Source organism: Lycium barbarum, chromosome 8 (genome assembly GCF_019175385.1).
Source record: "Lycium barbarum isolate Lr01 chromosome 8, ASM1917538v2, whole genome shotgun sequence".
Classification (NCBI taxonomy): domain Eukaryota; kingdom Viridiplantae; phylum Streptophyta; class Magnoliopsida; order Solanales; family Solanaceae; genus Lycium; species Lycium barbarum.
Window position 1 is genome coordinate 125,180,011 of NC_083344.1, and position 26,719 is coordinate 125,206,729.

The following is a 26,719-nucleotide window of genomic DNA, read 5'->3' on the forward strand; positions in this document are numbered from 1 at the left end:
TTATTTCAAAAATTTATAGATTTCATGTTCGAATTTACGATCAAAATTTAAAAAATTGACTCTTAAAATTCGAACGGCGACACATAAATTGGGACAGAGGAAGGATTTTTGGACGCGAGTTGGTTATAGTTGAAAACGAGTGAGGTTAGAAAAGAGTACTTCTTAAAGGTTAAAGTGGCGTTTTGGACATAAATTTTATTTAGAAAGAAAGTCGAAAATCTATGATCGAAAAACAGTACGTAGTATTTTATTTGTAATGCTCATTAAACAAGTTTTTTTTTTCCCTCAGTATTTCACAAGCATTTCCAATATGAAGATTAAGTGGGTCTAGAAATTCCCAACTGGAACTTGAAAACAGCCTATTTATTTATGTTGGTGTACTCTTGCTTGTTCAGAATGGATTTAATTTTTTTGTTTTTTTTCCGTTGCAACCAAATACGAGACCTTAACACGAAGTAATTTCAGCTTGTAGCCTATTTGCACAACGCTATTTAAGATGCAGCCAGTTTTCAAAATTTTTGTATCTGTAGCCAGTTAAGGACGTTTTCAATATTACCGTTGTTGCAAACTTGAAGTGAGGTTTGAATTCAAATATGAAAATTGCATTTAAGTCAAGTGGGTGTTATGGGAAAAGCTAGAAAACATTACAAGTAAAAATCAAGATCGACAGTATAAACTTCAACAAATATGTCTCCGAGTGAAATATCTCAAATCACCATATTTCAAGTTATTGCAATCACTCCGGTCTTAGGAAGCAATTTATATATGCAACTTTATTGTTATTTTTGTAGCACCATCTTGTACTATAATCTTTTTAAATTCACTTGAACTTCAACTCATAAATATGGAGAAAAGGTGAGGGAGGAGGGGAAGAAGCATAATATGAAGTGCAGGGGAAATTTACCACCAGTGAAGGCATGGAAAAGAGTATGTAAAATTTTCACTACTCATTTATAGCTCATAAAACATATTAATAGACTAATAGTACATCTTATGATAAATTAAAATACTGTATTGGTATAATTTTCTTACCTAAACTTCTACAAGTAGACAAGTTTTGTTGTTCATATAGTCAAAATATCAGAGAAACTATTGATCCATCTTTAGGGCAAAGGCTTGTTTTGAGTATATATGTAATCCAAGTGAGCCTCAGCTATCATCCTTCTGTTTAAACAAGCTTCATTTCTGTCTTCACATTTCTCCAATCCCATGAGCTGTTCAAAAACCAGAAAGGACAATATAAAAAATAATGCTCCAGTACTAAAAGAGGATGATGTTCCATTGAAGTTAAATTTATTGAAGTGTATGATCATCTCATCTAAATATTGGAGCTGTTACATAGATTATACTTTTATTTATTTAATTATGTCTTTCAACATGTCCCTCACGTGCAGCTTGGTTTTTTCATGACCAATCACGTAAAAATTCTTTTTAATAATGGATGACAGTGAACTCAAACCCAAAATGCATATGTCTTGCTCTAATATCGCGTTGCGGTGTGTAACCATCCAAAAGCTTAAACATTAGAGATGATATATTTTTATTTATTAATTTTTATTATGTCTTTCAACAAAATTAAGGGAACTTGAAGGTTCACCCGCACTGAAATCAAATTAATGCATGCAAAACCAAAGTTGGAAAAAGAAAAAAGGAAAAAAAGGACTTACGTTAGTGAAGTCATCTTCTTGTGTCGAAATTGAATGAATAATCCCATGAACTTCAATCTTGTTGTTATCTGTGAAAAGCATATAATACTAGTAAATATTAATAGTAAGAATTTATCTGCAGAAGTTCCATATTTGGACCTTAATCACGAGCTTCACAAACTGGTTAAAGGAACTAGAAAAAAAGAAAATCAAAATGAATTAGCTACGAAATTCATCTATCAGGAGAAGTTGCCTGTCACCAAGTACCTGAATAACTTGTAGGCAGAAGACGTGCAGATATTGTTTGGGAAATTAGTATTGTAATGAACAATGAAATGATAAAGAAATTAATGGTAGGCCTCATTGGGATTCTTCTTCTTTTTCTTGTATGAGAGAAAGAAATGAAGGGAGGGTTTAAGAAGAGAGGAATAGAGCAGTGAAGGAGTTATATAAATAGCACAAGAATTTTAGAGAGAATTTCTCTCAGAAAATGACACTATAAAGAGTTGGCCAAAGTCACATGAAGGAAAAAGAACGGCACAGAATTGAAATCATGTGTGTGTTTGATTTGCTTTTTTTTTTCTTCTTTTTTTTCTTTTTCTTCTCCTTTCTTCTTAAATAAGTAAATAATTAATGGTCTCGCTTTTGTTACAAAACAAAAAATGCATCTCTGCAAGAAAATAAAAGTGGAGTAAAAATAAGCATTAAGAATGGTCACGTTTTTACTAGTACTAGAAAGGGAGTCAACTTGTCATAAATGGAGCCTGCCTAATACTAGTTGACAAGTCAAGTTGGTGGTGTTTAGATCAAATCTCATGGTTAAATAATTTGCATGGATTTGCATCCAACAAATTTATAGTAAGTGATTTCTTTATTGTGTACTAGAGGGTACAAATTTGGAGAAATGATCTCTTATATACGATTACAACTTAAATAAAAGAAAACAAATAACAACAATACTAACATACTGAGTCTGATACTCAGTGTGGTCCCACAAGTGCGATTTGATAAGGGTGGGGTGTATGCAAACCGTATATCTATCTTGTGAGAGCTAGAATGTTTGTTTCTGATAGATTCTCGGCTTAAAAAAAAACGATTTTAAAAGACAGATTTAACATATTTAAATAAAAGAAAAGGATCTTAAAAAGATTTTTTTTATGTTCTATTTACAAATTCTTTTACCCATCTTTTGCGAAATAATATCATATAACTAAATAATATTTGTAATGGACTACAAAATTCCACAAATTTTGTGTAAGAATTAAAAAAAAAAATTGCTTGACATAAACCATTTTCTAGTCAAAGCTTTGTAGTTAGGCATACCAGATGGTTTGGTGGTTTCCACTTTTCACATATCCAATATAGAGTTACGTACCCTATCTATTTTCTCTTTAAAATCGTCCATTTTTTCCCTTATCTCTGTCAATTTCTTGGTTAATGACCCTTTTCTAATTTATTAATTTTAGCTTATTTGCAATTTTTTTTTTGCTTTTATATTTTTTTCATCTAAGTTAGACTTTAATTTTTATTTCAGAGGAGGCTGCCACAAATAATTTTGTGTATCTTTTTCACACCATGAAATGAACATAAGTTCGGTTGACATTCATCAAGGCGAAATGCTATGCATAGATGGATCTATGATTTGAAGTTTATGAGTTCTTATAGTGATTTTAAGTTAATATATAATAATAATTGAGCTCACAATCAAATATTTAATAGATTTCTTATTGCACGTACTTATAAGATTTCAACAAAAACTACTAAATGCTTGTGAACCAACAAACAACACTCTAAATCCGCCTTCTCCTCCGCTAAAAATATGTTGAAATAAAATAAAATTAGGGCGACTGCCACTTACAATGTGCCAAATTTAAAATTCATAGTGCCATAAATATGGATTTTGAGAACAAGGGAGAGGGTATTTGATCCCTCTTTGACAATTCTAGACTACCACTTTTACTTTTTTAATTTGTTTTGTGACTCGACAGTAGATTTGTTCGTTGAATAAAATACTTTTTCCAAGATGTTTGGTTTGGTGAATTCCATTACTCTATTAACGTTGAACGCTCGTGAAGTTTCGTTTTTTTGAATAGCAATAGTTATTTTCTCACTAAATTACTAGTCATTACTATTCTCTTGCTACTGTTAATTAAAGGGAAAAGCACAAATAATCTCACCCTCTAACTCAATTTTTCCCAAACCCAAATTATACCCACTAAATTAATTCCATCCATTAGCCAAAATTTAAATAATACAATTTTCAAATAAAAACCCAAACACAAAAATATTTGAGGCGATTTTTATATATAATATGTGTCATTTATGTATAAAATATGTATCAGTACCTATCTGTAATGTATAGAAACTGTATAAAATATGAATCATTAAGGTATGTATCATTTTGTATATAATATGTATCATTTGTGTATATAATGTGTATCAGCACAATGCAACTGCCTTGTATAGAATAGAAAATTGTATCATTTTTGTATATAATATGTATCATTTTTTGTATATAAAGTGTAAATATAATTCCAGCATGTGTATATAAACTGTATCAGTCTTGTATAGAAAGTGTACCATACGTATAAAAAATGTATAATAGAAACCGTATCATTGTGGTATATAATATGTATATATATGTAAAAAAAAAGTCATATAATTATTGCATAATATGTGTATAATAAATGTATAATTAACGTATAATTTATGTAAAATAAATGTATGATTAATTCCAGCATATGTATATAAAATGTATAATTCTTATATATAAAGTGTATATATAATCCAACATATGTATATATGCTGTAGCAGCCTAGGCTGTTGGGCCAGCTAGCCTTGGCATTATTTTAGGCCGACCGACCATTTTTTGAGATTATTTTGGGCCGAGCGGACTCCTGAGGGTATTAGGCCAAAATATTAACCAAATGTGGCATTACTTTGGGCCATTTGACATATGGTGTCCTTTTCCCTTAATTAAATGGCGAAGATTAATTTAAAAAGCATTAGTAATATTTCCCAAGTCAAAAAGCAAAGCTCCTTTATTTAGCCCCACATCAAAATAATTGGGAGAAAAAGAAAGAAAGAAACGAACAAATATATATGAAAATGTTGTAAATATTAATATGTTTATCCATGAATTTACTTGTAAGTTGGATGCCCACCAAAATATTTGGGCACCAAGTATGTGTGGCCACCAAGTTGTTCACTTATGGCCACAAAGTTGTTCACTTATTTCCTCCTATAAATAGGAGTTCATTTGTAGAAATTATATATACAATCAATTCCTCTATATATACTTCTCTCTGGTGTATTCACTTTATAGTCTTTATTTTATAACACGTTATCAGCACGACGCTCTAACCAATTGAATATTTACTTTGGAAAGTTGCAAATACTTATGGTTGGGAGAAGATTTGGACTCCAAATTCGTTGTTTATTTGCTCGCCAGGCAAGGCTTGTTGGCAACTACTATATGTAATTATGTATCCTTGTCAACTATGGAGATTGTACCACTGGTCATCACGGTAGGTAACCTAATTTAAATATGATCATTGAACACTTCAATCTCATGTCCGTGGTACCAAAGTTGCCGAAAGCTTTTATACTAATATTCTGCAACACTAAGGTTAGCTTGCAAATGAATATTTAAATTATTTAATTTATGCTTTCACACAATAAGCATAGCCTCACAAGGAGTGTATATGGCTATCACGAGTTTGCTACTAATAGTACAACTCGTTGGGTTCATTTGATCCATGGCAACTTAATTGGTTTTGGATCATTTATGCCTCAAATTTGTTCCTGAAAAACAATATTGTTAAGAAGGATTATGATGTTAATTCCATATCTCTTAATGGCTAAACAAAAGTTTGCAAGACATATGTGGTCACCAGAAGTGAAAATATTTCCTATGTATTGTTGTGGCTACAGTTGAAGATGTGTTAGAGAAAAATTCTCTACATCATATGTATAACTCGATTTGCTCCTGAAGTAGCAATATCTTAAAAGAGATTCTAAGCTATCACAATTTGATATGCTTAAGGCCTGCACGTTCAGATGATTGTGTTCCATTTCTGAAGAATGAGAACTTTTGATATAAGCTATAAATATAGATCCATTCCCTGAAGTGGACGTGATAATATGTAGTAAAGCCTATAAATATAAACGTGCATTTGATTGTGAAAATACCTTGATCCATCTCTAGAAGAGGTAGAATAATTGAGAAGAAATATTCTGAATATTATATGCTTTACTCCTGAAGTACTAAACTCATAAATTTGCTCCTCAAGCAGCAAATTTTGAACTCTACTCCCGAAGTAGTAGAACTTTGAATTCTACTCCTGAAGTAGTACAACTCTGAAATCTACTCCCAAAATAGTAGAATTATGAAATTTTACTCCTGAAGTATTAAAATTTTGAAATTTACTCTTGAAGTAGTAAGACGTTGAAATTTACTCTCGAAGTAGTAAACCTTTAAAATTTACTCCCGAAGTGGTAAAATTTTAATCTTCACTCCTGAAGCAGAAAGAACAGGTAAAATATCTGAGAAATATTCTGAGCAATGTCTTTTTGTGCTTGAGCAAAATAACGAGCTATCGATGAACGTCGTATTGCAAGCACATTTGAATAATCAGGTTTCATTTCCCGAAGTGAATGAAGAAATACCACAACCTATCTCCTGGAGAGATAAAATACAAGGAATATACATGTTATTTTTGTGGTATGAAATTAAGACATAGCAACACGTACCTGTCGTACGCAGAAACATCTAAAATAATTTTATCAAAGTATCTTTTTAAGAAAAAAAAAAAGAGAAAGCAAAATAGAATGTTTCTACTATAACCACATTGATACATTATGGTTAGTTGTTATTGATTTCCTTGAAGGACATAATAATTAATGTTTCTCTTTATGAAGGATTTGATTATTATGTGTTTGATCTTAGATACAAAATATTCAGTTAATGATGAATCTCCCTGAAGGAGATTTTGAAATATTGAAGTTTAGAATTCAATGTTTATTTCGTGACACCAGTAGTGTCGAAATTTGCTTTCATGGTACCAGAAGTATTTAAGAAATATTTGGTAATAGAAATTAATGATCAAAGGCTCCAGAAGAGCTAATTATTTATTTACAAGTATCATGACACTAGCAGTGTCCAAATAATATCTGATTATGACAAATAAATTGAAGTCTCTTGAAGATGTTATATATGATAATACCATTCATCGTAGATCGTAATTGGTATGATCAGAATGCTGTAGTAAACCTGAAGTTTACTAACCATAAAAATGATTATCATATTGAGACTACAAATGATCGGAATATTAAATATCTTCAAGTTACTATGGGTAAGAAATACACAAGTGAAATGTTACTCGAGCATGATGAGATCACATACCACGATAAACCAGAATTTTATTGATATACAATTTCATGCAATAGTAAACCAGAAGTTTATTAAAAGAAATAACACTCGTCATGGTAAACTTGAAGTTTACGGGTACAGATAATTTTATCAGTTGACAAGACCATTTTGATCGTCCTGATTTAAATCTGATGTGTTAATTGAGTATTAACAACATATTGAAGAACTAGAAGATTCTTCAAGAATTTGTTTGCGTTGCTTGTTCTCATGATAAGTTGATTACACCAGCTAATGTTGGGACTGAATCCCCAAAATTCTGGAAAATATAAAAGGTGAATGTGGGCCTCTTCACCTGCAATGTGATGTCTTAAATAGATGCATCTATGAGACGGTCACATGTATGTTTTTTGTCAACTGGCAGTTTGACATTTACAAAGTTGCTTGCTCAAAATAATTGAGTTGGAAGCACAATTTTCAGAATATGTAACCAAGACAATCATCTTGATAATGCTGGTTTATATCTAAGCTGGTTTGGCATTAGATGCCTCTATAAAACAGCTAAACCATTGCTTATGAGAACAAAGCTTCAGGTTGGTCTGAGATATGATATATTGCATACAACAGCACCTGTATGCTTCAGATCAATAAATTTTGATAAATTATCCCCTCATATTTGGTTCAGGATCAGAAACTAGATATTTCCATCTTATAGCGTTTGATGTGCGGTATATGATTAATGTATATACCATGATGTACACAGATGGATTTTCCCAAAGAAAATGGTGATATGTGTCACTAACATAAGGGGGAGAGAATAAGCAGCTAAGAAATATGTTGTGAATTATCATCAGTATAATCTTCAGATAATTCAAGTCAAATGCTGAAAGCATTTGTTGACCCAACTATTTCATATTTCATCGGCAAAATGCTCCTAAAGTCCCTGAAGGACAGAGTCTATAGCATGCATGGAGCATGGTAGACCAATCGGTTTCTATAATAATCCTTGAAAAAGGGAGGAGCAAATGATCATAATAAGGAGGCAATGTGCTCTTGAAGAGCTACGACATAACACTTCATAAACCTTATGAAAGGTTCAGGTACTTGAAAATAATGAAGTGATGAGATTTCGGTAAGTTATATCGAATTGCGAATCGATACAAATGATATATCATCGACGATATCTTTGATACTATATAGCGCGCAATATAGTATAAGGTTGTGAGGATCCGAATTCTACGTCTCTTAAAGCATGTTGACGTAGAAATAATTAGCAAGTGAACTGATGCATCTTGGTAAGCGATTGGACCTATAGTCTAGACATCAGAAGACGTCACAATTTATACTGATGGAAGTTGTCACAGCCTATATGTCTTACTTGACAAAATTTATATGAAAATTTCTGAAGGATTCAAAATGCCTGAAGCATATACAAATTCTTGGGAAACTTGTTTATAATCCTTAAATGGATAAAATGAATCAAGGCTGATGTACTGAAATCGCTTTAATGTATATTCATCGACGAATGGTACAAATATACTATGTTTACCCTTGTCTCTTTATGATAGTCAGAATCTTTCATATGAATATTGTTGGAGCTCTTGAAAAGTTTACAAAAGCAATACATTATCTGCTGAAAGAATTTGAAATAAGAAAATTGAATTGGTCCTGAAGTAACATATCTTTATGCAATTGATGCACTTATATATCTTGATATAACTACGAGCATGATATAATTTACTCCTATATGGAGATATTGAAATAATATCAATTGCATACTATTGCTTTGCCATGTCGCTTTGAATTTCTTAGCCTTATCTGACTTTTTTTTATGCTTTTATGCTTTTCTTGAGCCGAGGGTCTTTCGAAAATAGCCGTCCTACCTTGGTAGGAGTAAGGTCTGCGTACACTCTACCCTCCCCAGACCCCACGATGTGGGATTTCACTGGGTTGTTGTTGTTGTTGTTGTTGTTGTTGCATACTGCTAATGAAAGTATGGCATGAATGTGTTTATCCTAACAAATATTGTCAAGTGTTTTGGATATACAGGGCATTCATCTGATCGACATAAGAGTTCGATCCAAATATGTTATCTCTTTCCATGAAGGATTACTGTTAAACCATGTTATTATACATGACAGTCAAACCATAGAATGATAACATCAGATAGATTATGAAGCAAGTCAAGAATGTACTTGACGTGATTTTAACAATATTATATGGTGATGATGCAACTCTATCTAAGGAATGAAGATGCAGATTATCAGCCAGGTAATTTGACAGATCTGATCACAAACACAGTACCAAACTCAAGATATGATAAGTTGGTATATACAAGATCGGAGTACATCATCTTCAAGAATTATGTGATGTTGTAATCAGAGGGAGCAAATACGTGTTGTACTCTTTTTCCCTTGACTAAGTTTTTGTCCCATTTGGGTTTTCCTGGCAAGGTTTTTAACGAGGCAGCTCTCAAAGCGTATTACTAGATACGTGTACTCTTTTTCCTTCATTTAGGAGTTTTTCCCACAGGGTTTTTTCCTAAATAAGATTTTAACGAGACACATTATCTAATTAATGAACATCCAAGGGGGAGTGTCGTAAATATTAATATGTTTGTCCATGAATTTACTTGTAAGTTGGATGCCCACCAAAATACTTCAGCACCAAGTATATGTGGCCACCAAGTAACACAAGTTGGATGCCCACCAAAATATTTGGGCACCAAGTATGTGTGGCCACCAAGTTGTTACTTGGTGGCCACCAAGTTGTTCACTTATTTCCTCCTATAAATAGGAGTTCATTTGTAAAAGTTACATATACAATCAATTCCTCTCTATATACTTCCCTCTGGTATATTTACTTTATAGTCTTTATTTTATAACGGAAAGAACTTTATACATGTGGAAATATGGATTGTTTCTTATGGTAACTTCAGAATGGAAAAAGACATGAATCATGCTAGTTTGATGGATGAAAGAATTGACCTACTATACGTACTTACGTGTTAAAGTTAAAAATAGCTTTGAAAATAAAGAGATTATACATGCATGCATATTTGTTTTATCCCATTTAGATTTTGGAATATTGTGAAAGACAAAAAGTAGTCCTACATGACAAGCGAATACAATTCCTAACAGATAGTAAAATAAAGCTAATTAGTAGTCATTCGGAAACTTCTTTCTTATCTTAAATCAAATTAAAGATGTTTTTGTCGTCTAAAATTGTCAAGAATGTGTACATATGACACAATTTTTTTTTTCTTAGTTGAAGTTACTCGGACTTACTAGTATTTTTCTTTAGTGTTAAAATTACTATTGTTTTTTTATCCTCAGGTTCAAAATTTTTTCCCCACCTTTATCATATTGTTCAAACGTCTCTACTAAGTTTTTTTTGGCGAACGAATGCCACAAATTAAACTTGAAAAAGATTTGCTAATCTGGAAAGATATACTCAAGAAAATGGAGTTTCTTTCTCCTGTCAGACCTAAGCTATCCAGCTCAAAAAAGATATTAAGAAATTTATTTATATTTATATATATATATAAAAAATGCTAACTCTGTTCGCAACAAGTTGAGATGGCCGAGTTGGTCTAAGGCGCCAGATTAAGGTTCTGGTCCGAAAGGGCGTGGGTTCAAATCCCACTCTCAACATTTATCTTTCTGTTTTTTTTTTTTAATGTTGTGTGGCCCGGCAAATGTATTCCATGTATTTGTTTCCATGATTTATAGCTCCAATCTTACACAGGTATTTTCTCTAAATGTACCCAAAAATGTGTTTTTCCAATGTCAAACTAATTTCAACCTTTTTCTCGTCAAAGACAACTGCAAGTCTAAAGCAATATTTTCATTTTGATGCCCACTAACGAACGTATTATCATATATATTTACCGGACAACAATCTTATCGTAGAATATATACTCTGTTGGCGTCAAAATGTGATTTTATTATCAGGTTTTGCATAGAATAGTCTAATGGTTCACTACTCTCCAGCAAAAAAAGGTCCCAAATTAGTTTTTTTTTTTTTTTTTTTTACAAATTCAATTATTTGTAAAATTTTGTAAAATAAAGGCATTAGAAATGAAAATTTCAAACAGCAAATGACGGGGTACTTTGTGGCAAAAGTTTATGAATTAAGCTGGATGGAGCAAATAATTCCCTATTTTGTTATTTAAAGGAAACTTCATTTTGCAGAATCGTAAAATTCAGTTCTCCATATATTAAACTTAAGAGGAAATTATTTCTCTGCTAAACTTTGCACTGGCTAAAATATCGATTATATCTTATTTACTGGCCAAGTTCTCAGCTTAAGTAAGTGGATAATGTAGCCAACAACAGCAATAGTCTTATGGCAAAATAGATTTGAGAGATTTAAATGTTGCTAACTTAGATAGGTATAATTTAAGCATATTTAAACAAGTAAGCATAGTATAATTAGCGCATAGTTTAGGTAGCAGTCCAAATATTAACTTGACCAGCTCAACATAATCATAAAAATACAATTAAAGTAAGCTTGCAAAATTTAATACAAGAACCTTTGATTTATTTCTTAGTACGTTCCCTTTTCAATTATTTTTGTCTATTTGTTTAATTCACTTTAAAATTGAATTATGAGTATTCTTTCTAGGGTCATTCGCACAAATGCCCGAACCCCAGCAGATTAAAAATAATAATAATTTCGCAAGGCAAGATACCATAGCAAACTATGCTTATTCAGGATAAAATTATGCCTTAAGGCATAGTTCTGTAGTATGCCTTGTCTGGCATAGTTCTGTAGAAATTAAGTTATACAACTACATAAACACTATGCCTTGTTCGGCATAGTTCTGTAGGATTCTACAAAACTCTGTCTTAAGGTAAACTTTACCCCGAATAGGCATAGTTTGCTATGAAATCTTGCCTTGCAATTTTTTTTTTTTACTTTGCTTGGGTTCGAATCCAGAATCTCTGATTTCATAGACCAACGAATAACGGTACTTTGGCCCACAAATTTTCATTAAATGAAAAGTAGGGGCAAAAATTAAAGACCAACGATTTGAGGGACTAAAATTAAAGATCAGTCCATATGAAGGACAATCTGAGCAAAAAAATGTTCTTTCTAGCCTCATGGGCTGGCCTCGGCCCATTCCTTTGAAAATTGATTAGCGGTTTGGTTTGACTTGGTTTGGTATTGAAAAAGAAAATCCGACCATAATTGGTTTGGTTTGGATTTAATTAAAAAAAAAAAGTCAAACAGAACCAAACCAACTCGACATTAAATATATACAAGTTTAGAAATATTTTATATATAAAATATTTATTTGTAATGTAATGTATACATATTTCTTAAACTTTTTCATAGTTTTTGTCCTTTAACGCGTTATTTCAAGTTTGGACTTAGAGTTTTGCATGGTCAAATAAGTTTTATAGTTCATAAATGTTAGTAACTCAAATAAAGCCCAATTCAAAATTAAATCAACATTAGTGGTAACAAAAGAAATCCAATTATAAGGCTAGGAATTATAATAATATTGGATATCTATTTTTAGGATTATAATAATGTTGGATATCTATTTTTAGTTTTGCATTGGCTTAGGCAGTAAAAATACATAACTTAATTTTATTTTTCTTTAATATTTAGTCATGTGATTAATACTAACTACTCGCTCTATCGTGATACACTTTCCTTTTTAGTTTGTCCCAATAAAGAATGATACATTTTCCTATTTGGCAACAATTTAACTTTAAACTTCACCTTTTACGCTTAACGATATGATTTATAACCACACAGATATCTTTGACAGTTTGACTTGTTTTAGATCACAAGATTCAAAAGTCTTTTTTTATTTCTTAAACTCCGTGCCCAGTCAAATTATATCACATAAATTGGGACTGAGTGAGTAATACTTACTAGCCGTACTTAATTTAGCATGACTTAGCACTTTAGATTACGCGATTTCATTATTTTCTTTGTTTAATATTTTAGTACAATGTCATCACTCATCTCACATTTTTTGTTATTTCTTTAAAAAATACCTTAATTAGATAGTTCTATCTTACTAGGACTAAAAAAATATTTGAAGCACAAGTTATGTGTTTTGTATAAATACTTTACCGGATTTTTTTTAGAGAAAATTGAAAAATCCGAGAAAACCCTCGGTTGAAAAATCCGGCATTTATTGGTTTGGTTTGCTTTATAGGTTTAAAATCTTACACAATTAGTTTGGTTTGATATTTAAAAATCTCAACCTGGTCCATGTACCCCTAGTTAGGGGGCAGGCCGACCAGAGGGCCAAGGCACTAAAGTGGGGGCTTTAGGCCTCAAAATTGATTTTTTTCACCGGTATTCGATACATGTATTGATTTTTTCGATTAATTCGATTTCGAGACACGCAAGGCCAGTTAAAGAGAGAAGTACTCCCTAGCAGGATTTTTTTGTTCTGAGGCTCGAACACACAAGACCTCTAATTAAGGGAGGATGAGGCCTAATTTTTTACCTATAATAGATTTATAGGTTAATTTTTTTTTAAAAAAAAAATTATTGAGTAGAAAAAATGAGACCTCCCGTTAAAGTTAGCTTTAGGCCCCGATCTTATTGAGCCGTCCCTATTAGGGAGTCCAAGATAGCCTTGGGCTATTGAGCCTCACTCTAAATAGATCGAAGAAGCCATAACCCAACTATTAAATAAGGAGAAGCGTTGGGCTGGGCCAGCCTTAAGGACCCATCCCATTTTGACAACTTCACGTTTGGTCGTTTCATTCAAAATCAGGATGAGGTGCCACCTTGTGGCATGTTCATGTTTAAGTAGACGTTTGGATATGCGATTTCATCTCATGAGATGAAATCAGTGTTTGGACATGCGATTTCATCTCTGATTTTATCTCATGAGATGAAATCCCAAATCATCCAAAAAGGCATGATTTGGGATTTGAAATCATGATTTCATAAAATATAGATGTAAAATTTGACTCATACGTTTATATTTTGTAAAAAAAGATCTACAAGTTGGTAGATATGTTTACCAATCATGTTTACCAACCATTTGTATTAAATATTAATCTGCAAGTTGGTAAAATATATTTACCAATCATGTTTACAGTGTGGGAGGATTATATTAAAGTGTAGTTACGTTACTATTTATGTTAAATTTTCTTTTTTTATTGAACTAAAGTTTGATCAATTGATGTTGTATTTTTTAGAAAGGCCTTCTAGTAGCATATTAATTTTATTATGAACTATGATTTATTCATTTGATAAGATTGTATAAGAATTGGAATTTTTTTGATGGTTTTCACAACTTGTGGGGTTTTTATGTTTATAAAAAAAACTGCAACTTAAGAAATCCAAATTGCACGTCCAAACATGAGATGAAATCATGTCCAAACGGCTCCTATGACAAACCATGTTGAGCCAATGAAATCCACATACATTTTTAATATGGTGTGACATTATTTGTTTTGGATCAAAATTGCATATATAGACGATTGTTTAAGTTGCACTCCAACAAAATGAATTGCTTAGTAGGTTGTGGCTAGAGGAGAAGAATTTGGAGCAGAGGGAGCATGTTTACCCTTAAAATGGATAACAATTGAATTTGTATGCGGTGCTAAGGATATGTGGTTTAATTCAACACGATATTAGATTACACGACAAACAAATAAGTAAAATGAAATATATAGATCTGACCGCGATGAATGGTGACCGGCCTCGGGTACTGAGAACAGAGGTCAAATCCTTATGATTGGATATTGAACAGTGAGTAACAATGGAAACTTTAGAAAAGATGAATGAACTCAGATGATTATATTGCCTTGCTTAGTACATGATGTATCTCTCCGATAGGAAAAAATCCCTCTAAAATAAATGGGGGCCTCCTCTTTATATAGTAAAGGAGTCCTAACCCTAGTACAATTCTAAATAAGGAACAAAATCTGTTGACAGCTGTTGATGGGATCGGTGCCGAAATATCCGGCTGATGGCGGATATTTCGGTCTTCTCATCATGGTGATTAACCGCCTCTTCGCCCTGCCTTACTGTCTCGTTCCAGATCGAGCCTGGAGCCCGATCCTCAATAAAACTGGTCTCATCCTGGCCGAGCATGATTTCCATAATGTTCATATCGGGAAACCGAGTATATCCGTATCCTCTGTTCTACCCGTATACAGATAGTCTTCCCATTTCCCAAGGTGAAATTTTGACTGCGGGAAATGGACTCACATAAAGCTGAGCGGGCTGTACCCATCTACGTAGGACAAAACCTTCTAGTCAACCCTTCGCACTCTGCCCGATGCCGGGTCATTATTATTTAGTCGCCAAATCTTTCTTGGAAAGTTGCCTCTTGTCAGAGCCTTCGATCCACTACAAAACCCTTTGGACTCTCCTCTATATAAAGCCCGTCTTCCTTTGCTTTGTCATGCACTTTTATTCTCTAACCCTAAACCTTGCTTCTCCAAAATCTTATTGCGGTTTCACATCAAGCTCACATCCTTACCCGAATTTTTGGACGTGATTCTTCATTGTTTGCCTACATCTTTATCACGATCATGGCTTCTCTTCTATTACTAACCCAAGATGAAGATCAGTCTTCATCTCATCCATATTGGCTGCCAACAGGGACCATTGGTCCTGACGAGGAGTTAGAGTTTCTTGCTGCTGATGTCCTTCTATCGGGATTCAAATACGCAAACGACTACAAAATCTCTCACCATCTTGATTCAGTGGAGAATTTCGAATCCTGTATCGACAATGCTACCATTCCCGTAGTCAGGGAAGACTACAACTTAGGCGCAGATGTTGACGTTTTCCCTATTGGGAATGGGGTAAAAATGAATCACCATGTTGTTGGTTATTCGTTGACATACACCTATCCTTTAGCCATCGGGTTTCTCTCCCTGTTCCTCTAGTAATCGAGGACTTCTGTCGCCGGTATCGGGTGTGTATCGGTTAGATCGCTCCACATATTTGGAGACTTGTGTACTGCATCGAGATGTTGGCTAATATGGCCGGGATTCCCTTCACCCTTGATCATTTACTTTATATATATATATATATAAATACCTCGGGTGATCCGAGGTGGGATAGTTCATCTAGTTCATCGGAGAAACCGAAGCCTAATTGACACCGAGGATGATTATGACCGGGGGTGGCTTCATCGGTTTGTGATGATACGTATACCTCAACTTCATTGTCCATCATCCACCGATTTTTCGGAGATGTGAAACCTATCACCAAATCCGATTGAACCTGAGCTCGTTATAACTATCTTTGAATGAGTGGTTGCCCTTCTAGGAGCTTCTCGTAGCTCGGGCCGTTTCTCGAGGAGGATGGCACCCGAAGGGTGGAAAGGCAAAAGCCACGATAATTCCCAACCTGCTCATACAATTTTCATTTTTTCGAGTTGTATTTTAACTTTGTCTTCGATTTTCAGGGCTTCCAACAAGAAAATCTTCGAAAGAGAAAACCATTGTTGAAGAGGGCGCCGAGGGTACCATTCGGGGAGGACGGACATCGGCGTCAGTGAGGACATCCCATCCCCGAGCCATTGAAAGCACCTCAGTTACTTGCTCGAGGATTGGTTCTTGGGTCAGGACGCGCCATATCATGGAGACTCGATGGGAGATCCCTTGTGAGGGACCTATACCAACCGTAGTTATCGATGGGGAAGATCTCCCAGAGCCAAGTATCCTTGGTTCGTCTGCTCCTGAGGAGCATCCCGGGGTAGTTTAGTCGGTATCACATGCCGCTGCTCACTGTACCAGCTTGGGGGGTTATTTTCGTTCTAAGTCTAGGGTCGTAAAGCAGGCCTTTTTTCTTTCCCCTTTTGCTGAACTGATGTACCCAGTAAAATCGAGATTTTGCCTCATGGAGTAAATTAATAGAACTTTGTTGATCGATTTCGTACCGGGTGTTACCGAGCGTATTCAACTTGCTTTTCTTGCTTGAATTTGCGTTCTTGTTTATACTTCTGAATTATCCGACCTATCATTATCTCGCTTTGTTGTACATAAAAAATCGGAATGTCTTGTTATCGACTGCCACGTTTGTCTATTCTTTACTTCATATTCAAACTTGATCGGTTTGGAATTGCATCCTTTGTGGTCGAATGGGAGCCTCATCCGATCATAGTTGTGTTAATGCCAATGCCCGATCTTGGCCGCTTTGAAGTTCCAGTCGTGGGGCTTTCAATGAAAAAAAAAAGTTTAAGTAACTTATCCGGGAACCGAAGCCAGTAGTGGCCTGGATCGTTTATATACGCCTCGATGACCTGGAGGGGTGATCCGATTCCTTCTCCTGTACACTTTCTATGGATGGATAAGATCAAAGTCCCATCCGTTACGTCGCTCTAGCATCAGCCACGTGTCAAGTCCCGGTTGGATGAGAAAATGGTTACGAAATACAAACCGTCTCGGCCCCACTCTATAAAAGCAAACTTTTTCCTTTCACTCTTTCACTTTTTAGATTTTCACCGATTTTTTTTACCTTCGTGTATTTGAATACGCAAATCTTCATAGCCATACATTCATATCTTCAAATCTTCATCACCTGTTCTTCATCAAATCTTCAAACCTTGTTATATTTAGAATAATGACCAAGTCTTCCAAAACTAAGGCTGGCAAGACATCCCCGGCTCCGAAATCGGAACCGGCATCGTTGGTTTTCGTTCCGTCTGATTACATAACGGCCAAGGATTTCAAGGTCGAAAAACTTTCCGATCAGGGGGATCGGGGCGCTGATATATCGAATTATCTATGCACGATTCCCCCGAGGAAACTCGAGCGGGTTAAAGAAGATTACAGTTGGAAAGATATGGAGGTCGTTATTCCCAACCAAACGGAAGCCATAACGACCTATGTGGAGGGGTATCTGAGTGTTTATACTTACCCCTTCATATTTAGTCTGCTTGACCCGGTGATCGTGGACTTTTGCAAGAAGTACGAGGTATGCCTCGGTCAGATCCATCCCTTATTTTGGAGGATCGTGGCTCTCCTCCATTATTTCACAACGAATGTGGTTGAACTTTTCTCGGGTGGTCACATCCTCCGGTTGTATAGTCCTCGAGTATTTCAGGGAGGCATGATTAAGCTCACGAAAGGAGCGAAAAAAGCTTCCTTTTCTAGCCTTGATGAAGATAGGGACCGAGGTTGGCAGGAAAGGTTTGTCCGAGGATTTAATTCCTGCTGACAAGATGCCGTTCCTTAAGAAATGGAACCCAACTCGTAAGTGGCCTTCGTTTCAAATACCCCGGTCGTATATCAGTTATTTGATTTGTAACAATAATAATTCTCTAACTTTGTTCATGTGCATGTAGCAATATCTCGAACCATAGGCGCGGTTTCTAATGTAGATGGATAGATTCGGAACATTTGTTCTCAGATCACCTACGCCGATCGTAACTGGCGTGCTCTATCCCGGTCCAGATGGGAGGCCGATAATCATGGTGAGTTCTTTATCGTGAGTTCTTTTGTAGGTATTTCAAAGGACACCAAAATCCTGGGGCTGGATGATGAAGAGGCCTCGGATGACGAGGCAAACATCGAGGCTCCCGGCCAGGGACGCCCTTCCAAACCCCCTACTCAGCATCAAACCGGGGATGAGGCCGCTGAGGGAGGCAAGATCGAGAAGAAGAGAAGGCGATCATCCGAATCTTCTCGCGCCCCTTTCGAGGTCAGCAAAAGATTGAGGCTTACCATCTAGGAGCCTACTATAGGAGATACCCGGGCACAGGTTCTGGATGCCGACGTTATCAAATTACCCAAGGATCATTCGAATGATGAAGTCCAGGCAATGGCCAGGCGTCGTCCTTCCAGTGAAATTATCAATCAAGAGCTAAAAAGCTCGACAGAAACCACTCCCTCTTTGGTGGGATGTTCAGAAGCGGCGAGACTGGCAGGTGTAGAAACCGTTGGTCCGAAGATCGGGGTGCCCCAATATGATACTACAAAGCCTCTATCAATAAGATATTCGGGGCGATATACCGCCGCAACCACTGGATCGAGGTTAGCACCTTTCGCGTCGGATTCGAAGGTATGTTACATTCCGCCTTTATATGGCATAGGTTTTGTCCTTCCAATACAGGCTGTGGCTTCGACTGAGACCATTATTTGCATACATGACTCGCCGTCTTGTATAATGGATATTCCATCCGGTGGCGCTCGGGCCAAAGGCTAAATGGTCGAGGATCTTGTGGGACCAGTACAGGTATCCGGCCATCGGACCGAGAAAGATGATATCCTGGCCACAAGCTGCTCGGGATTCGAACACTTGTCAATCCCTGTAGCCAGTGGCTTTGGTGTCAATTCAGGCCCCATATTGGAGAAGACTTTCCCGGCCCTCAGCGTAGACCCGAATTGAAAAAGGTTGGTCTCGTTTAAGGTTCCAGCTGACATGAACTTGTTGTCGGGGCTGGTCGGGATGGCTAGCTACCTGTACCCTCTAGTGACCGACGAGGATCGGAAGAAAATAGAGGAGGTCAGCGAATCATGCCTTTTCAACGAGGCCCAACACGCTTTGAACCGAGTATATCTAGTTCCCTTTGTTTTTACACTTAACTTTATTTTTGTCACATCCTAACAATTGCTTTTTTTTTAGGCCTCTGTGCTCCATCATGCAAGTTTTCACCGACTTTGGTTAGGGGCGGACCGTCTCAAGGAGGAGCTCGAGAAGAAGACTTGGGATGTGGATGCGCTCAGGGATCTTAACGGGCAGAAACTGGAGTATATCTCGAGCCTTTCCGACCCCTCCGTCCTTCAGTCGGATCTGGCAGCGGCCCGAAAAGAGGCTGCCGAGGCAAAATAAGAACATGACGGTTAGCACAGAAGGTAAGGGCTTTCGAGGTTCATAATAAATCGTTAATAGCCGATGCTAACGTTACTCCTTCTCAGAGCCGGTCTTGTATGACCCAGATCGACCAAGTTCGGGCAGAACTGGACGAGATCAAACCTGAGCTCGATATCTTTAAAGAAGAGGTGATTGTGCTGTCACCGAGCGGGATAGTCTCAAGGAGAAACTCCGTGTGATGTCTGAGCAAGCTGTCGAACTTGGGTCCAAACTTTCCCAGGCCGAATCGGGGCGCGATGGCTTTGGCTGGGATCTTGACGATCTGCAGGCCAAATATAACAAAGCCCTGGGCCAAATCTCCGGATATGACAGCATGTTGGCTTAGTATGAAGCCGATGTGACCGTTTCCGAGAGGGCTAGCGATGCTCGGGTCGAATATATGCGGTGTTTATCCCGAAGGGAGACTCTTGAAGAGATTCAGGCCAGCAGGATAGATTTGTCCGATCTAATCGAGAGGGATAAGGAGCTTGAATCAGAAGCGAAGGCCGTGTACAATCCTGAGGAGTCAGATAGCGACCTTGAGGGTGATGCAGTGAGCTCCGATGAAGATTAGGATTAGGGGCCTTGTATTTCTTTTTGTCTTTTTGGACTTCAAGGTCGTTTATTTGTGCCTTTGTAAATCTTTGACTTTATACATAAGAAGATTTTTGCCTGGCTTGTCCATCGCTTTTTATTGCCTTGTATTTTGTGTTTAAGAATCAAAATATTCATTGGCTCGGTTTAATGTTTGTCCGATATGCGCCATTGCCTTAGCATGTAAATTTAAAGTGACAGTGACTTATTCCCGAGTGTGTGTGATATGCGAAAGGCCTTATTTGCGAACTTAGACGTCTCTGAGTCGCACAACGTGGTTGTTTTTTAGACCATAGTCTTTAATTGTTTAGACCGTAGTCTCTCATCGTTCAGACCGTAGTCTTTTAGGCTAACGCATTTCGAATTTCGTATATTTGGGGGTCCGATTTCGGTGACATGCAATATTGGATATTTTGAGGAAGTTCCTCGTTTACATGCAATACTAGATATTTTGAGGAAGTTCCTCGTTTTTGTTGATGGAATCGGAAATAAATTTACAATAATTCTCGTGGCAAGAACAAGCTAATCAGACACGATTCAATCGATCATTTGGTCCTCTTACATCAAATCCTATCGTTCAAGCCTTAGCTTTACATAGGTATCGATTAACCTCGGGTATGATAGTCCCGTATTACTTGAGTTCTAAGTGTGAGATCTCGGGTACTATTGAGCCGATATGGGAAATCTCTAGTCCTCGGTGCTTGACCGGTCTTCTATATTGTAGTAGCACGCTGTAAGACGCTGCCTCATTAAAAACCTTACCGGAAAACCCACTTTTGGACAAAACCGATCGAAGAGAAAAAGAGTGTAGCACGTGCTTTCAGTCCTAAGTCTATGACTTCTCGGCTTCTATTGTGTTGCTTCCAATGTCCACTTTGATTTATGCCTGCATGTTTAAATCAAAGAGAACAGAAAACAAAAAGTTACTCGTACCTTTTGCAATAGTATCGTTTTAGGTGTGCCACGTTCCAGTTGTTTGGAAGCTGCATTCCATTTCCATTCTCAAGTTGATGGGATCCTTTCCCGGTTATGCTGGTGACTCTGTATGGCCCTTCCCAGTTTGGACCCAATTTTCCTTCGTTAGGGTTTTTGGTGTGAAGTGTAACCTTTCTCAAGACCAAGTCCCCAGTCTGAAAGTGCCTAAGGTTAGCCCTTCGGTTATAATATCTTTGCATCCTTTGCTTTTGAGCTGCTAACCAGACGTAGGCGGATTCTCTCTTTTCGTCTACGAGATTCAGACTAGCAGACATCGCTTCGAGGTTCGAGTCTTTAGTAGCATGTTGAAATCTTAAACTTGGTTCACCAACCTCGACGGGTATTAGAGCCTCGATTCCATATACCAGGGAGAATGGCATTTCCTCGGTACTTGATCTCACCATAGTGCGATAGGCCCATAAGACCTCGGGTAAAATCTCCTTCCTTCGGTGTTTAGAGTCGGTCAGCCTTTTCTTTAAGTTTTGCAGTATAATATTGTTTGTTGACTCAGCTTGGCCATTCGCGCTCGGGTGGTACGGGGTTGACAAGATCTTTTTGATCTTATATTCTTCGAAGAATTTGCTGACTTTGTTCCCTACGAGTTGCTTCCCGTTATCACATGCAATTTCTGCGGGCACCCCGAATCGACAGATTATATGGTAAAAAATAAAGTCAACGACTTTCTTTTCCCTGACCCTTTCAAGTGCCTGCGCTTCAACCCATTTAGAGAAATAATCGGTCATAAGTAAAATAAAATGTGCGTTACCTGGGGCCCAGGGTAAGGGCCCTACTATTTCCATTCCCCATTTCATGAATGGCCATGGAGAAAGGACTAGATGAACCTCTTCCCCCGGTTGGTGTATCGACAGGGCATGCCTTTGGCATTCGTTGCATTTTCGAACGAAGGTTTTGGCGCCTTTCTCCATCTCCTTCCAATAGTAACCCGCCCTGATCAGCTTGCGGACCAGTGAGTCGGCTCTCGAGTGGTTTTCACAAATTCCCTCGTGAATTTCCCTCGTAGCATAGTCGATTTCCCTCCTACCCCAAACATCTTGCTAAAGGGCCGTAAAATGATCTTCGGTATAGCTGACCGTCGATCAAACAAAATTTGGCTGCTTTGGTTCGAAAGGCCCTCGAGTCTTTGGCATCGGGTGGTAGCTTCCCTGTTTGAAGATAGTCTATGTATTGGTTTCTCCAATCCCAAGTGAAGCTGGTTGAATTTATCTCAGCGTGGCCGGTCTCGATGATGGAACTCATTAGCTGTACCACAGTGCCGGAATTAAACTCTTCCGATTCTACCGATGACCCCCGGTTAGCCAGAGTGTCGGCCTCGTTATTTTGGTCCCGAGGCACGTATTCGAGTTTCCATTCCTTGAATCTACGAAGGACAACCTATAGTTTTTCTACATATCTCCGCATTCGGTCGTCTTTGACCTCGAATGTACCGTTCAATTGGTTGGCCACCAAGAGGGAATCACGTCTAGCTTCAATTATTTTGGCTCCCAAGCTCTTTGCTAGTTCTAGACCTGTAATCATAGCCTCACATTCGGCTTCATTGTTAGTCAAATGAATAGATCTAATAGAATGTCTTATTAAGTCACCATTTGGTGGTTTGAGAACGATCCCCAACCCGAACCCTTTCATATTGGAAGCACCGTTCGTGTATAAGGTCCAGACTCTCGAACTAGTTCCCGAAGTGAGGAGTAGTTCTTTATCGACTTCGAGGATCATGGCCGGCGTGAAATCGGCGACGAACTCTGCTAGTATTTGGGATTTAATAGCAGTCTAGGGTCTGTACTCAATATCATAGCCGCTAATCTCAACAACCCATTTTACTAATCGGCCCGAGAGTTCGGGTTTATGCATGATATTCCTCAATGGGTTAACGTTACGACGTATATAGGATGGCATTGAAAGTAAGGTTTTAACTTTCTAGATGCACTCAATAAAGCTAATGCAAGTTTTTCTAAGTGCAGGTATCGGGTTTCAGCATCACCTAGGGTCCTACTTGTATAGTAAACTGGGTATTTCGTATCTTCTTCTTCTCGAACCAGGACACCACTTACCGCTATATCAGACACCGCCAAGTATAGGTACAACTGCTCATTCGTCTTTGGTGTGTGTAGCAAGGGTGGGCTTGATAAGTACTTCTTGAGTTCTACTAAGGCCTTTTGACACTCGGGGATCCAAGCGAAGTCAGTCTTTTTCTTTAGCAATGAGAAGAACTGATGGCTTTTGTTCGAGGATCTGGAAATGAATCGGCTCAGGGAGGCTATGCGTCCGGTCAACCTTTGCACCCCTTTGATGTCGTTTACTACGGTGATATCTTCAATTGCCTTTATCTTGTCTGGGTTGATCTCAATCCCCCGATTCGATACCATGAATCCGAGAAACTTACTCGAACCAACGCCAAAGGCACACTTTTCCGGGTTCAGCTTCATGTTATATTTTCTTAATATGTCGAAAGTTTCCTGCAAATACTTTAAATGGTCCTCTGCTCGCAGGGACTTAAGAACCATGTCATCTATATAAACTTCCATTGCTTTTCTTATTTGGTGTTCGAACATGCGGTTGACTAGCCGATGATAGGTAGCACCGACATTTTTCAAACCGAAAGGCATTACATTATAGCAATATGTGCCAAACATAGTGACGAAAGAGGTTTTTTCTCGGTCCCCTGGGTCCATCTGTATTTGATTGTACCCGGAGTAGGCATCGAGAAAACTCAGTGTGTCGTGACCAGCCGTAGCATCAATCATACGATCGATGCTGGGCAAAGGAAATGAATCCTTCGGGCAAGCCTTATTTAAATCTTTATAATCTATGCATATTCTAAATTATTTTTCCTTTTTAGGCACCACGACAACATTAGCTAAATAGTCCGGGTATTTAACTTCCCGAATGGATCCTATTTTAAGGAGTTTAGATACCTCATTCTTGATGAACGCATGCTTGACCTCGGGTTGTGGCCTTCGCTTTTGTTTGACTGGAGGGAAACTTGAGTCTAGACTCAACTTGTGTGCTGTCACTTCCGGTGGGATACCTGTCATATCTACATGGGACCAGGCAAAACAATTGGAGTTTTTTCTAAGAAATTCAATAAATTTTTTCTTGAGCTCGGGGGTTAACCCCGTGCCCATGTATACCTTTCTGTCCGGTAGATGAATGAACAGAATGACTTGCTCGAGTTCTTCAATTGTGAATTTAGTGGCATCTGAATTATTAGGCACCACAAAGGACCTCAAAACTCCGAAATCTAACTCTTCATCTGGTGTGTTCCTATCCCGATCTTCCGAGGACCCCGGGATCGAAACCTGTGATTGCTATTTGGCACTTTCCCCTTCATTCCATTCCGATATCTTTACCGTCGTAACAGCTTCTTCGACCGCGAACATCTTCTTTGTGGCCTGTTGTTCACCATGAACGATTTTGATCCCTTCTGAGGTCGGGAACTTCAACGCCTGATGCAGAGTTGAGGGGACCGCTTTCATGAGGTGAATCCATGGTCTTCTCAATAATGCATTGTATCCCATATCTCCTTTTATCACATAAAATTTTATCTGCTGCGTAGTTCCAGCAGTGTCGATCGGTAAGGTGATCTCACGCTTCGTCTTTTCGCAGGCCATGTTGAATCCGTTGAGAACTCGGACTGCTGGTACGATCTGATCTAGTAGTCCCAGTTGCTCGATGACTCTCTATCGGATGATATTAGCCGAGTTACCTGGATCAATCAGGACACGTTTAATTCTAAATTTATTGACAAGGACAGATATCACTAGTGCGTCATTGTGAGGCTGAATGATGCCTTCCATGTCCTCGTCATTGAACGAGATAGGACCGTCGGGGTCATAATTCCGAATACACTTTTCTCTTATTATGGAAACTTTGGTGCGTTTCATTACCGGCCCCTGGGAAATGTCCGTTCCTTCCATGATCATGTGGGTCACTTGCTGAGGCTCTTCCGGCCTATCCTGCTTGTTGGCGTCCACGTTCTTGAAGTGATTTTTGGCTCGTTCACTTAAGAACTCTCGAAGGTGGCCTAAATTAAATAGACGAGCTACCCCATCTCTTAACTGTCAGCAATCTTCGGTTCGATGACCGTGGGTGTGATGGTATTTACAGATCAGGCTCTTATCCTGTTTCTCAGGGTCAGATTGGATTGGCCTTGGGTTCTTTGTTTCCCGGTTGCGTCTAACGGTCGCTACATCGACGCAGAAATTATATTCGGACAATCTCGAAACCTCTTTGTTCCCCGAGGATCTATCGACAACATTTCTGTTCATTAGTCCACGATTATTTAGTCCTCGATCGCTCCTCCTATCATTCTTGCTCGGTTCGATGTTGTGCTCGTTACCCCTTCGATCAGGTGGATAAGGCTGGTACCTGTCATATGACGGTCTCGACTCTCGATCTGTTGTTCTCCTGGATCAATCATTCCCTTTACTAGGGCGCCATGGTACCGAGGAGGCTCTCAAAATCTTATCATCTTCGACCTTGATCTTCGATTGATACCTGTTGTGTACATCAGCCCAAGCGATTGCCGGGTACTTTACCAGATTTTGCTTTAGCTTCATAGATGTAATCGAGCTTCTTGAGTTGAGCCCCTGAGTAAAATCCTAAACGGCCCAATCATCAGTGATCGAAGGTAAGTCCATACGCTCCATTTGAAATCGGGCCACAAACTCGCGGAGGGTTTCATCATCTCGCTGCTTAACGTTAAACAAATCCGATTTTCGGGTTTCGACCTTAATGGCTCCGGCATGAGCTTTGACAAAAGCATCTGCAAGCATGGAAAATGAGTCAATCGAATGTTCAGGCAGGTTGTGATACCATATCATTGCTCCTTTGGACAGGGTTTCCCCGAACTTCTTAAGCAGCACCGACTCCCTCTCATCCTCGGCGAGATCATTGCCTTTAATAGCGCATGTGTGTGTAGTCACGTGCTCGTTTGGGTCAGTAGTTTCGTTATACTTTGGGATATCGGGCATACGAAACCTCTTCGGGATTGGCTTCGGCGCAGCGCTTGGCGGAAAAGGCATTTGGACAAATTTTTTCGAATCTGGTTCCTTCAACACAGGGGGTGCCCCAGGAATTTGGTCGACCCTTGCGTTATAGTTCTCCACCTTCTTGTCATTCGCCTCCATGTTCTTTTCCCCAGATTCTACTCGTTTTGTCAGCTCTCCAAGCATCCTTATTAGCTCAACATTTTGTCCGAGATTGTTCCCGTTATTTCCAGTAATATGCCTTTCTTCGGTTTCCTCGGTCTGCTCGGATGGAGCTGCGCCGGGTGCTCGATTTTGATTTTGCAGTTGTGCTATAACCTCCTGCTGGGCTTGCAACT

At 37.9% G+C, this 26,719-nt stretch overlaps 1 protein-coding gene and 1 non-coding gene across 2 annotated transcripts; one reads left to right on the forward strand and one right to left on the reverse strand.

The window, feature by feature from the left end:
- Window positions 1–928: 928 nt before the first annotated feature.
- On the reverse strand, window positions 929–2,111 carry LOC132605422 (putative phytosulfokines 6). Its single transcript, XM_060318575.1, has 3 exons — window positions 1,914–2,111; window positions 1,668–1,735; window positions 929–1,214 (listed from the first exon to the last, which is right to left on the reverse strand). Exons 1-3 carry the CDS (start codon window positions 2,008–2,010, stop codon window positions 1,104–1,106), a joined length of 276 nt encoding a protein of 91 aa, XP_060174558.1. The 5' UTR covers window positions 2,011–2,111; the 3' UTR covers window positions 929–1,103.
- Window positions 2,112–10,586: 8,475 nt separating this feature from the next.
- Window positions 10,587–10,667, forward strand: TRNAL-AAG (transfer RNA leucine (anticodon AAG)). The gene has a single exon. It is a non-coding gene; the product is annotated as a tRNA-Leu (tRNA).
- Window positions 10,668–26,719: the final 16,052 nt, after the last annotated feature.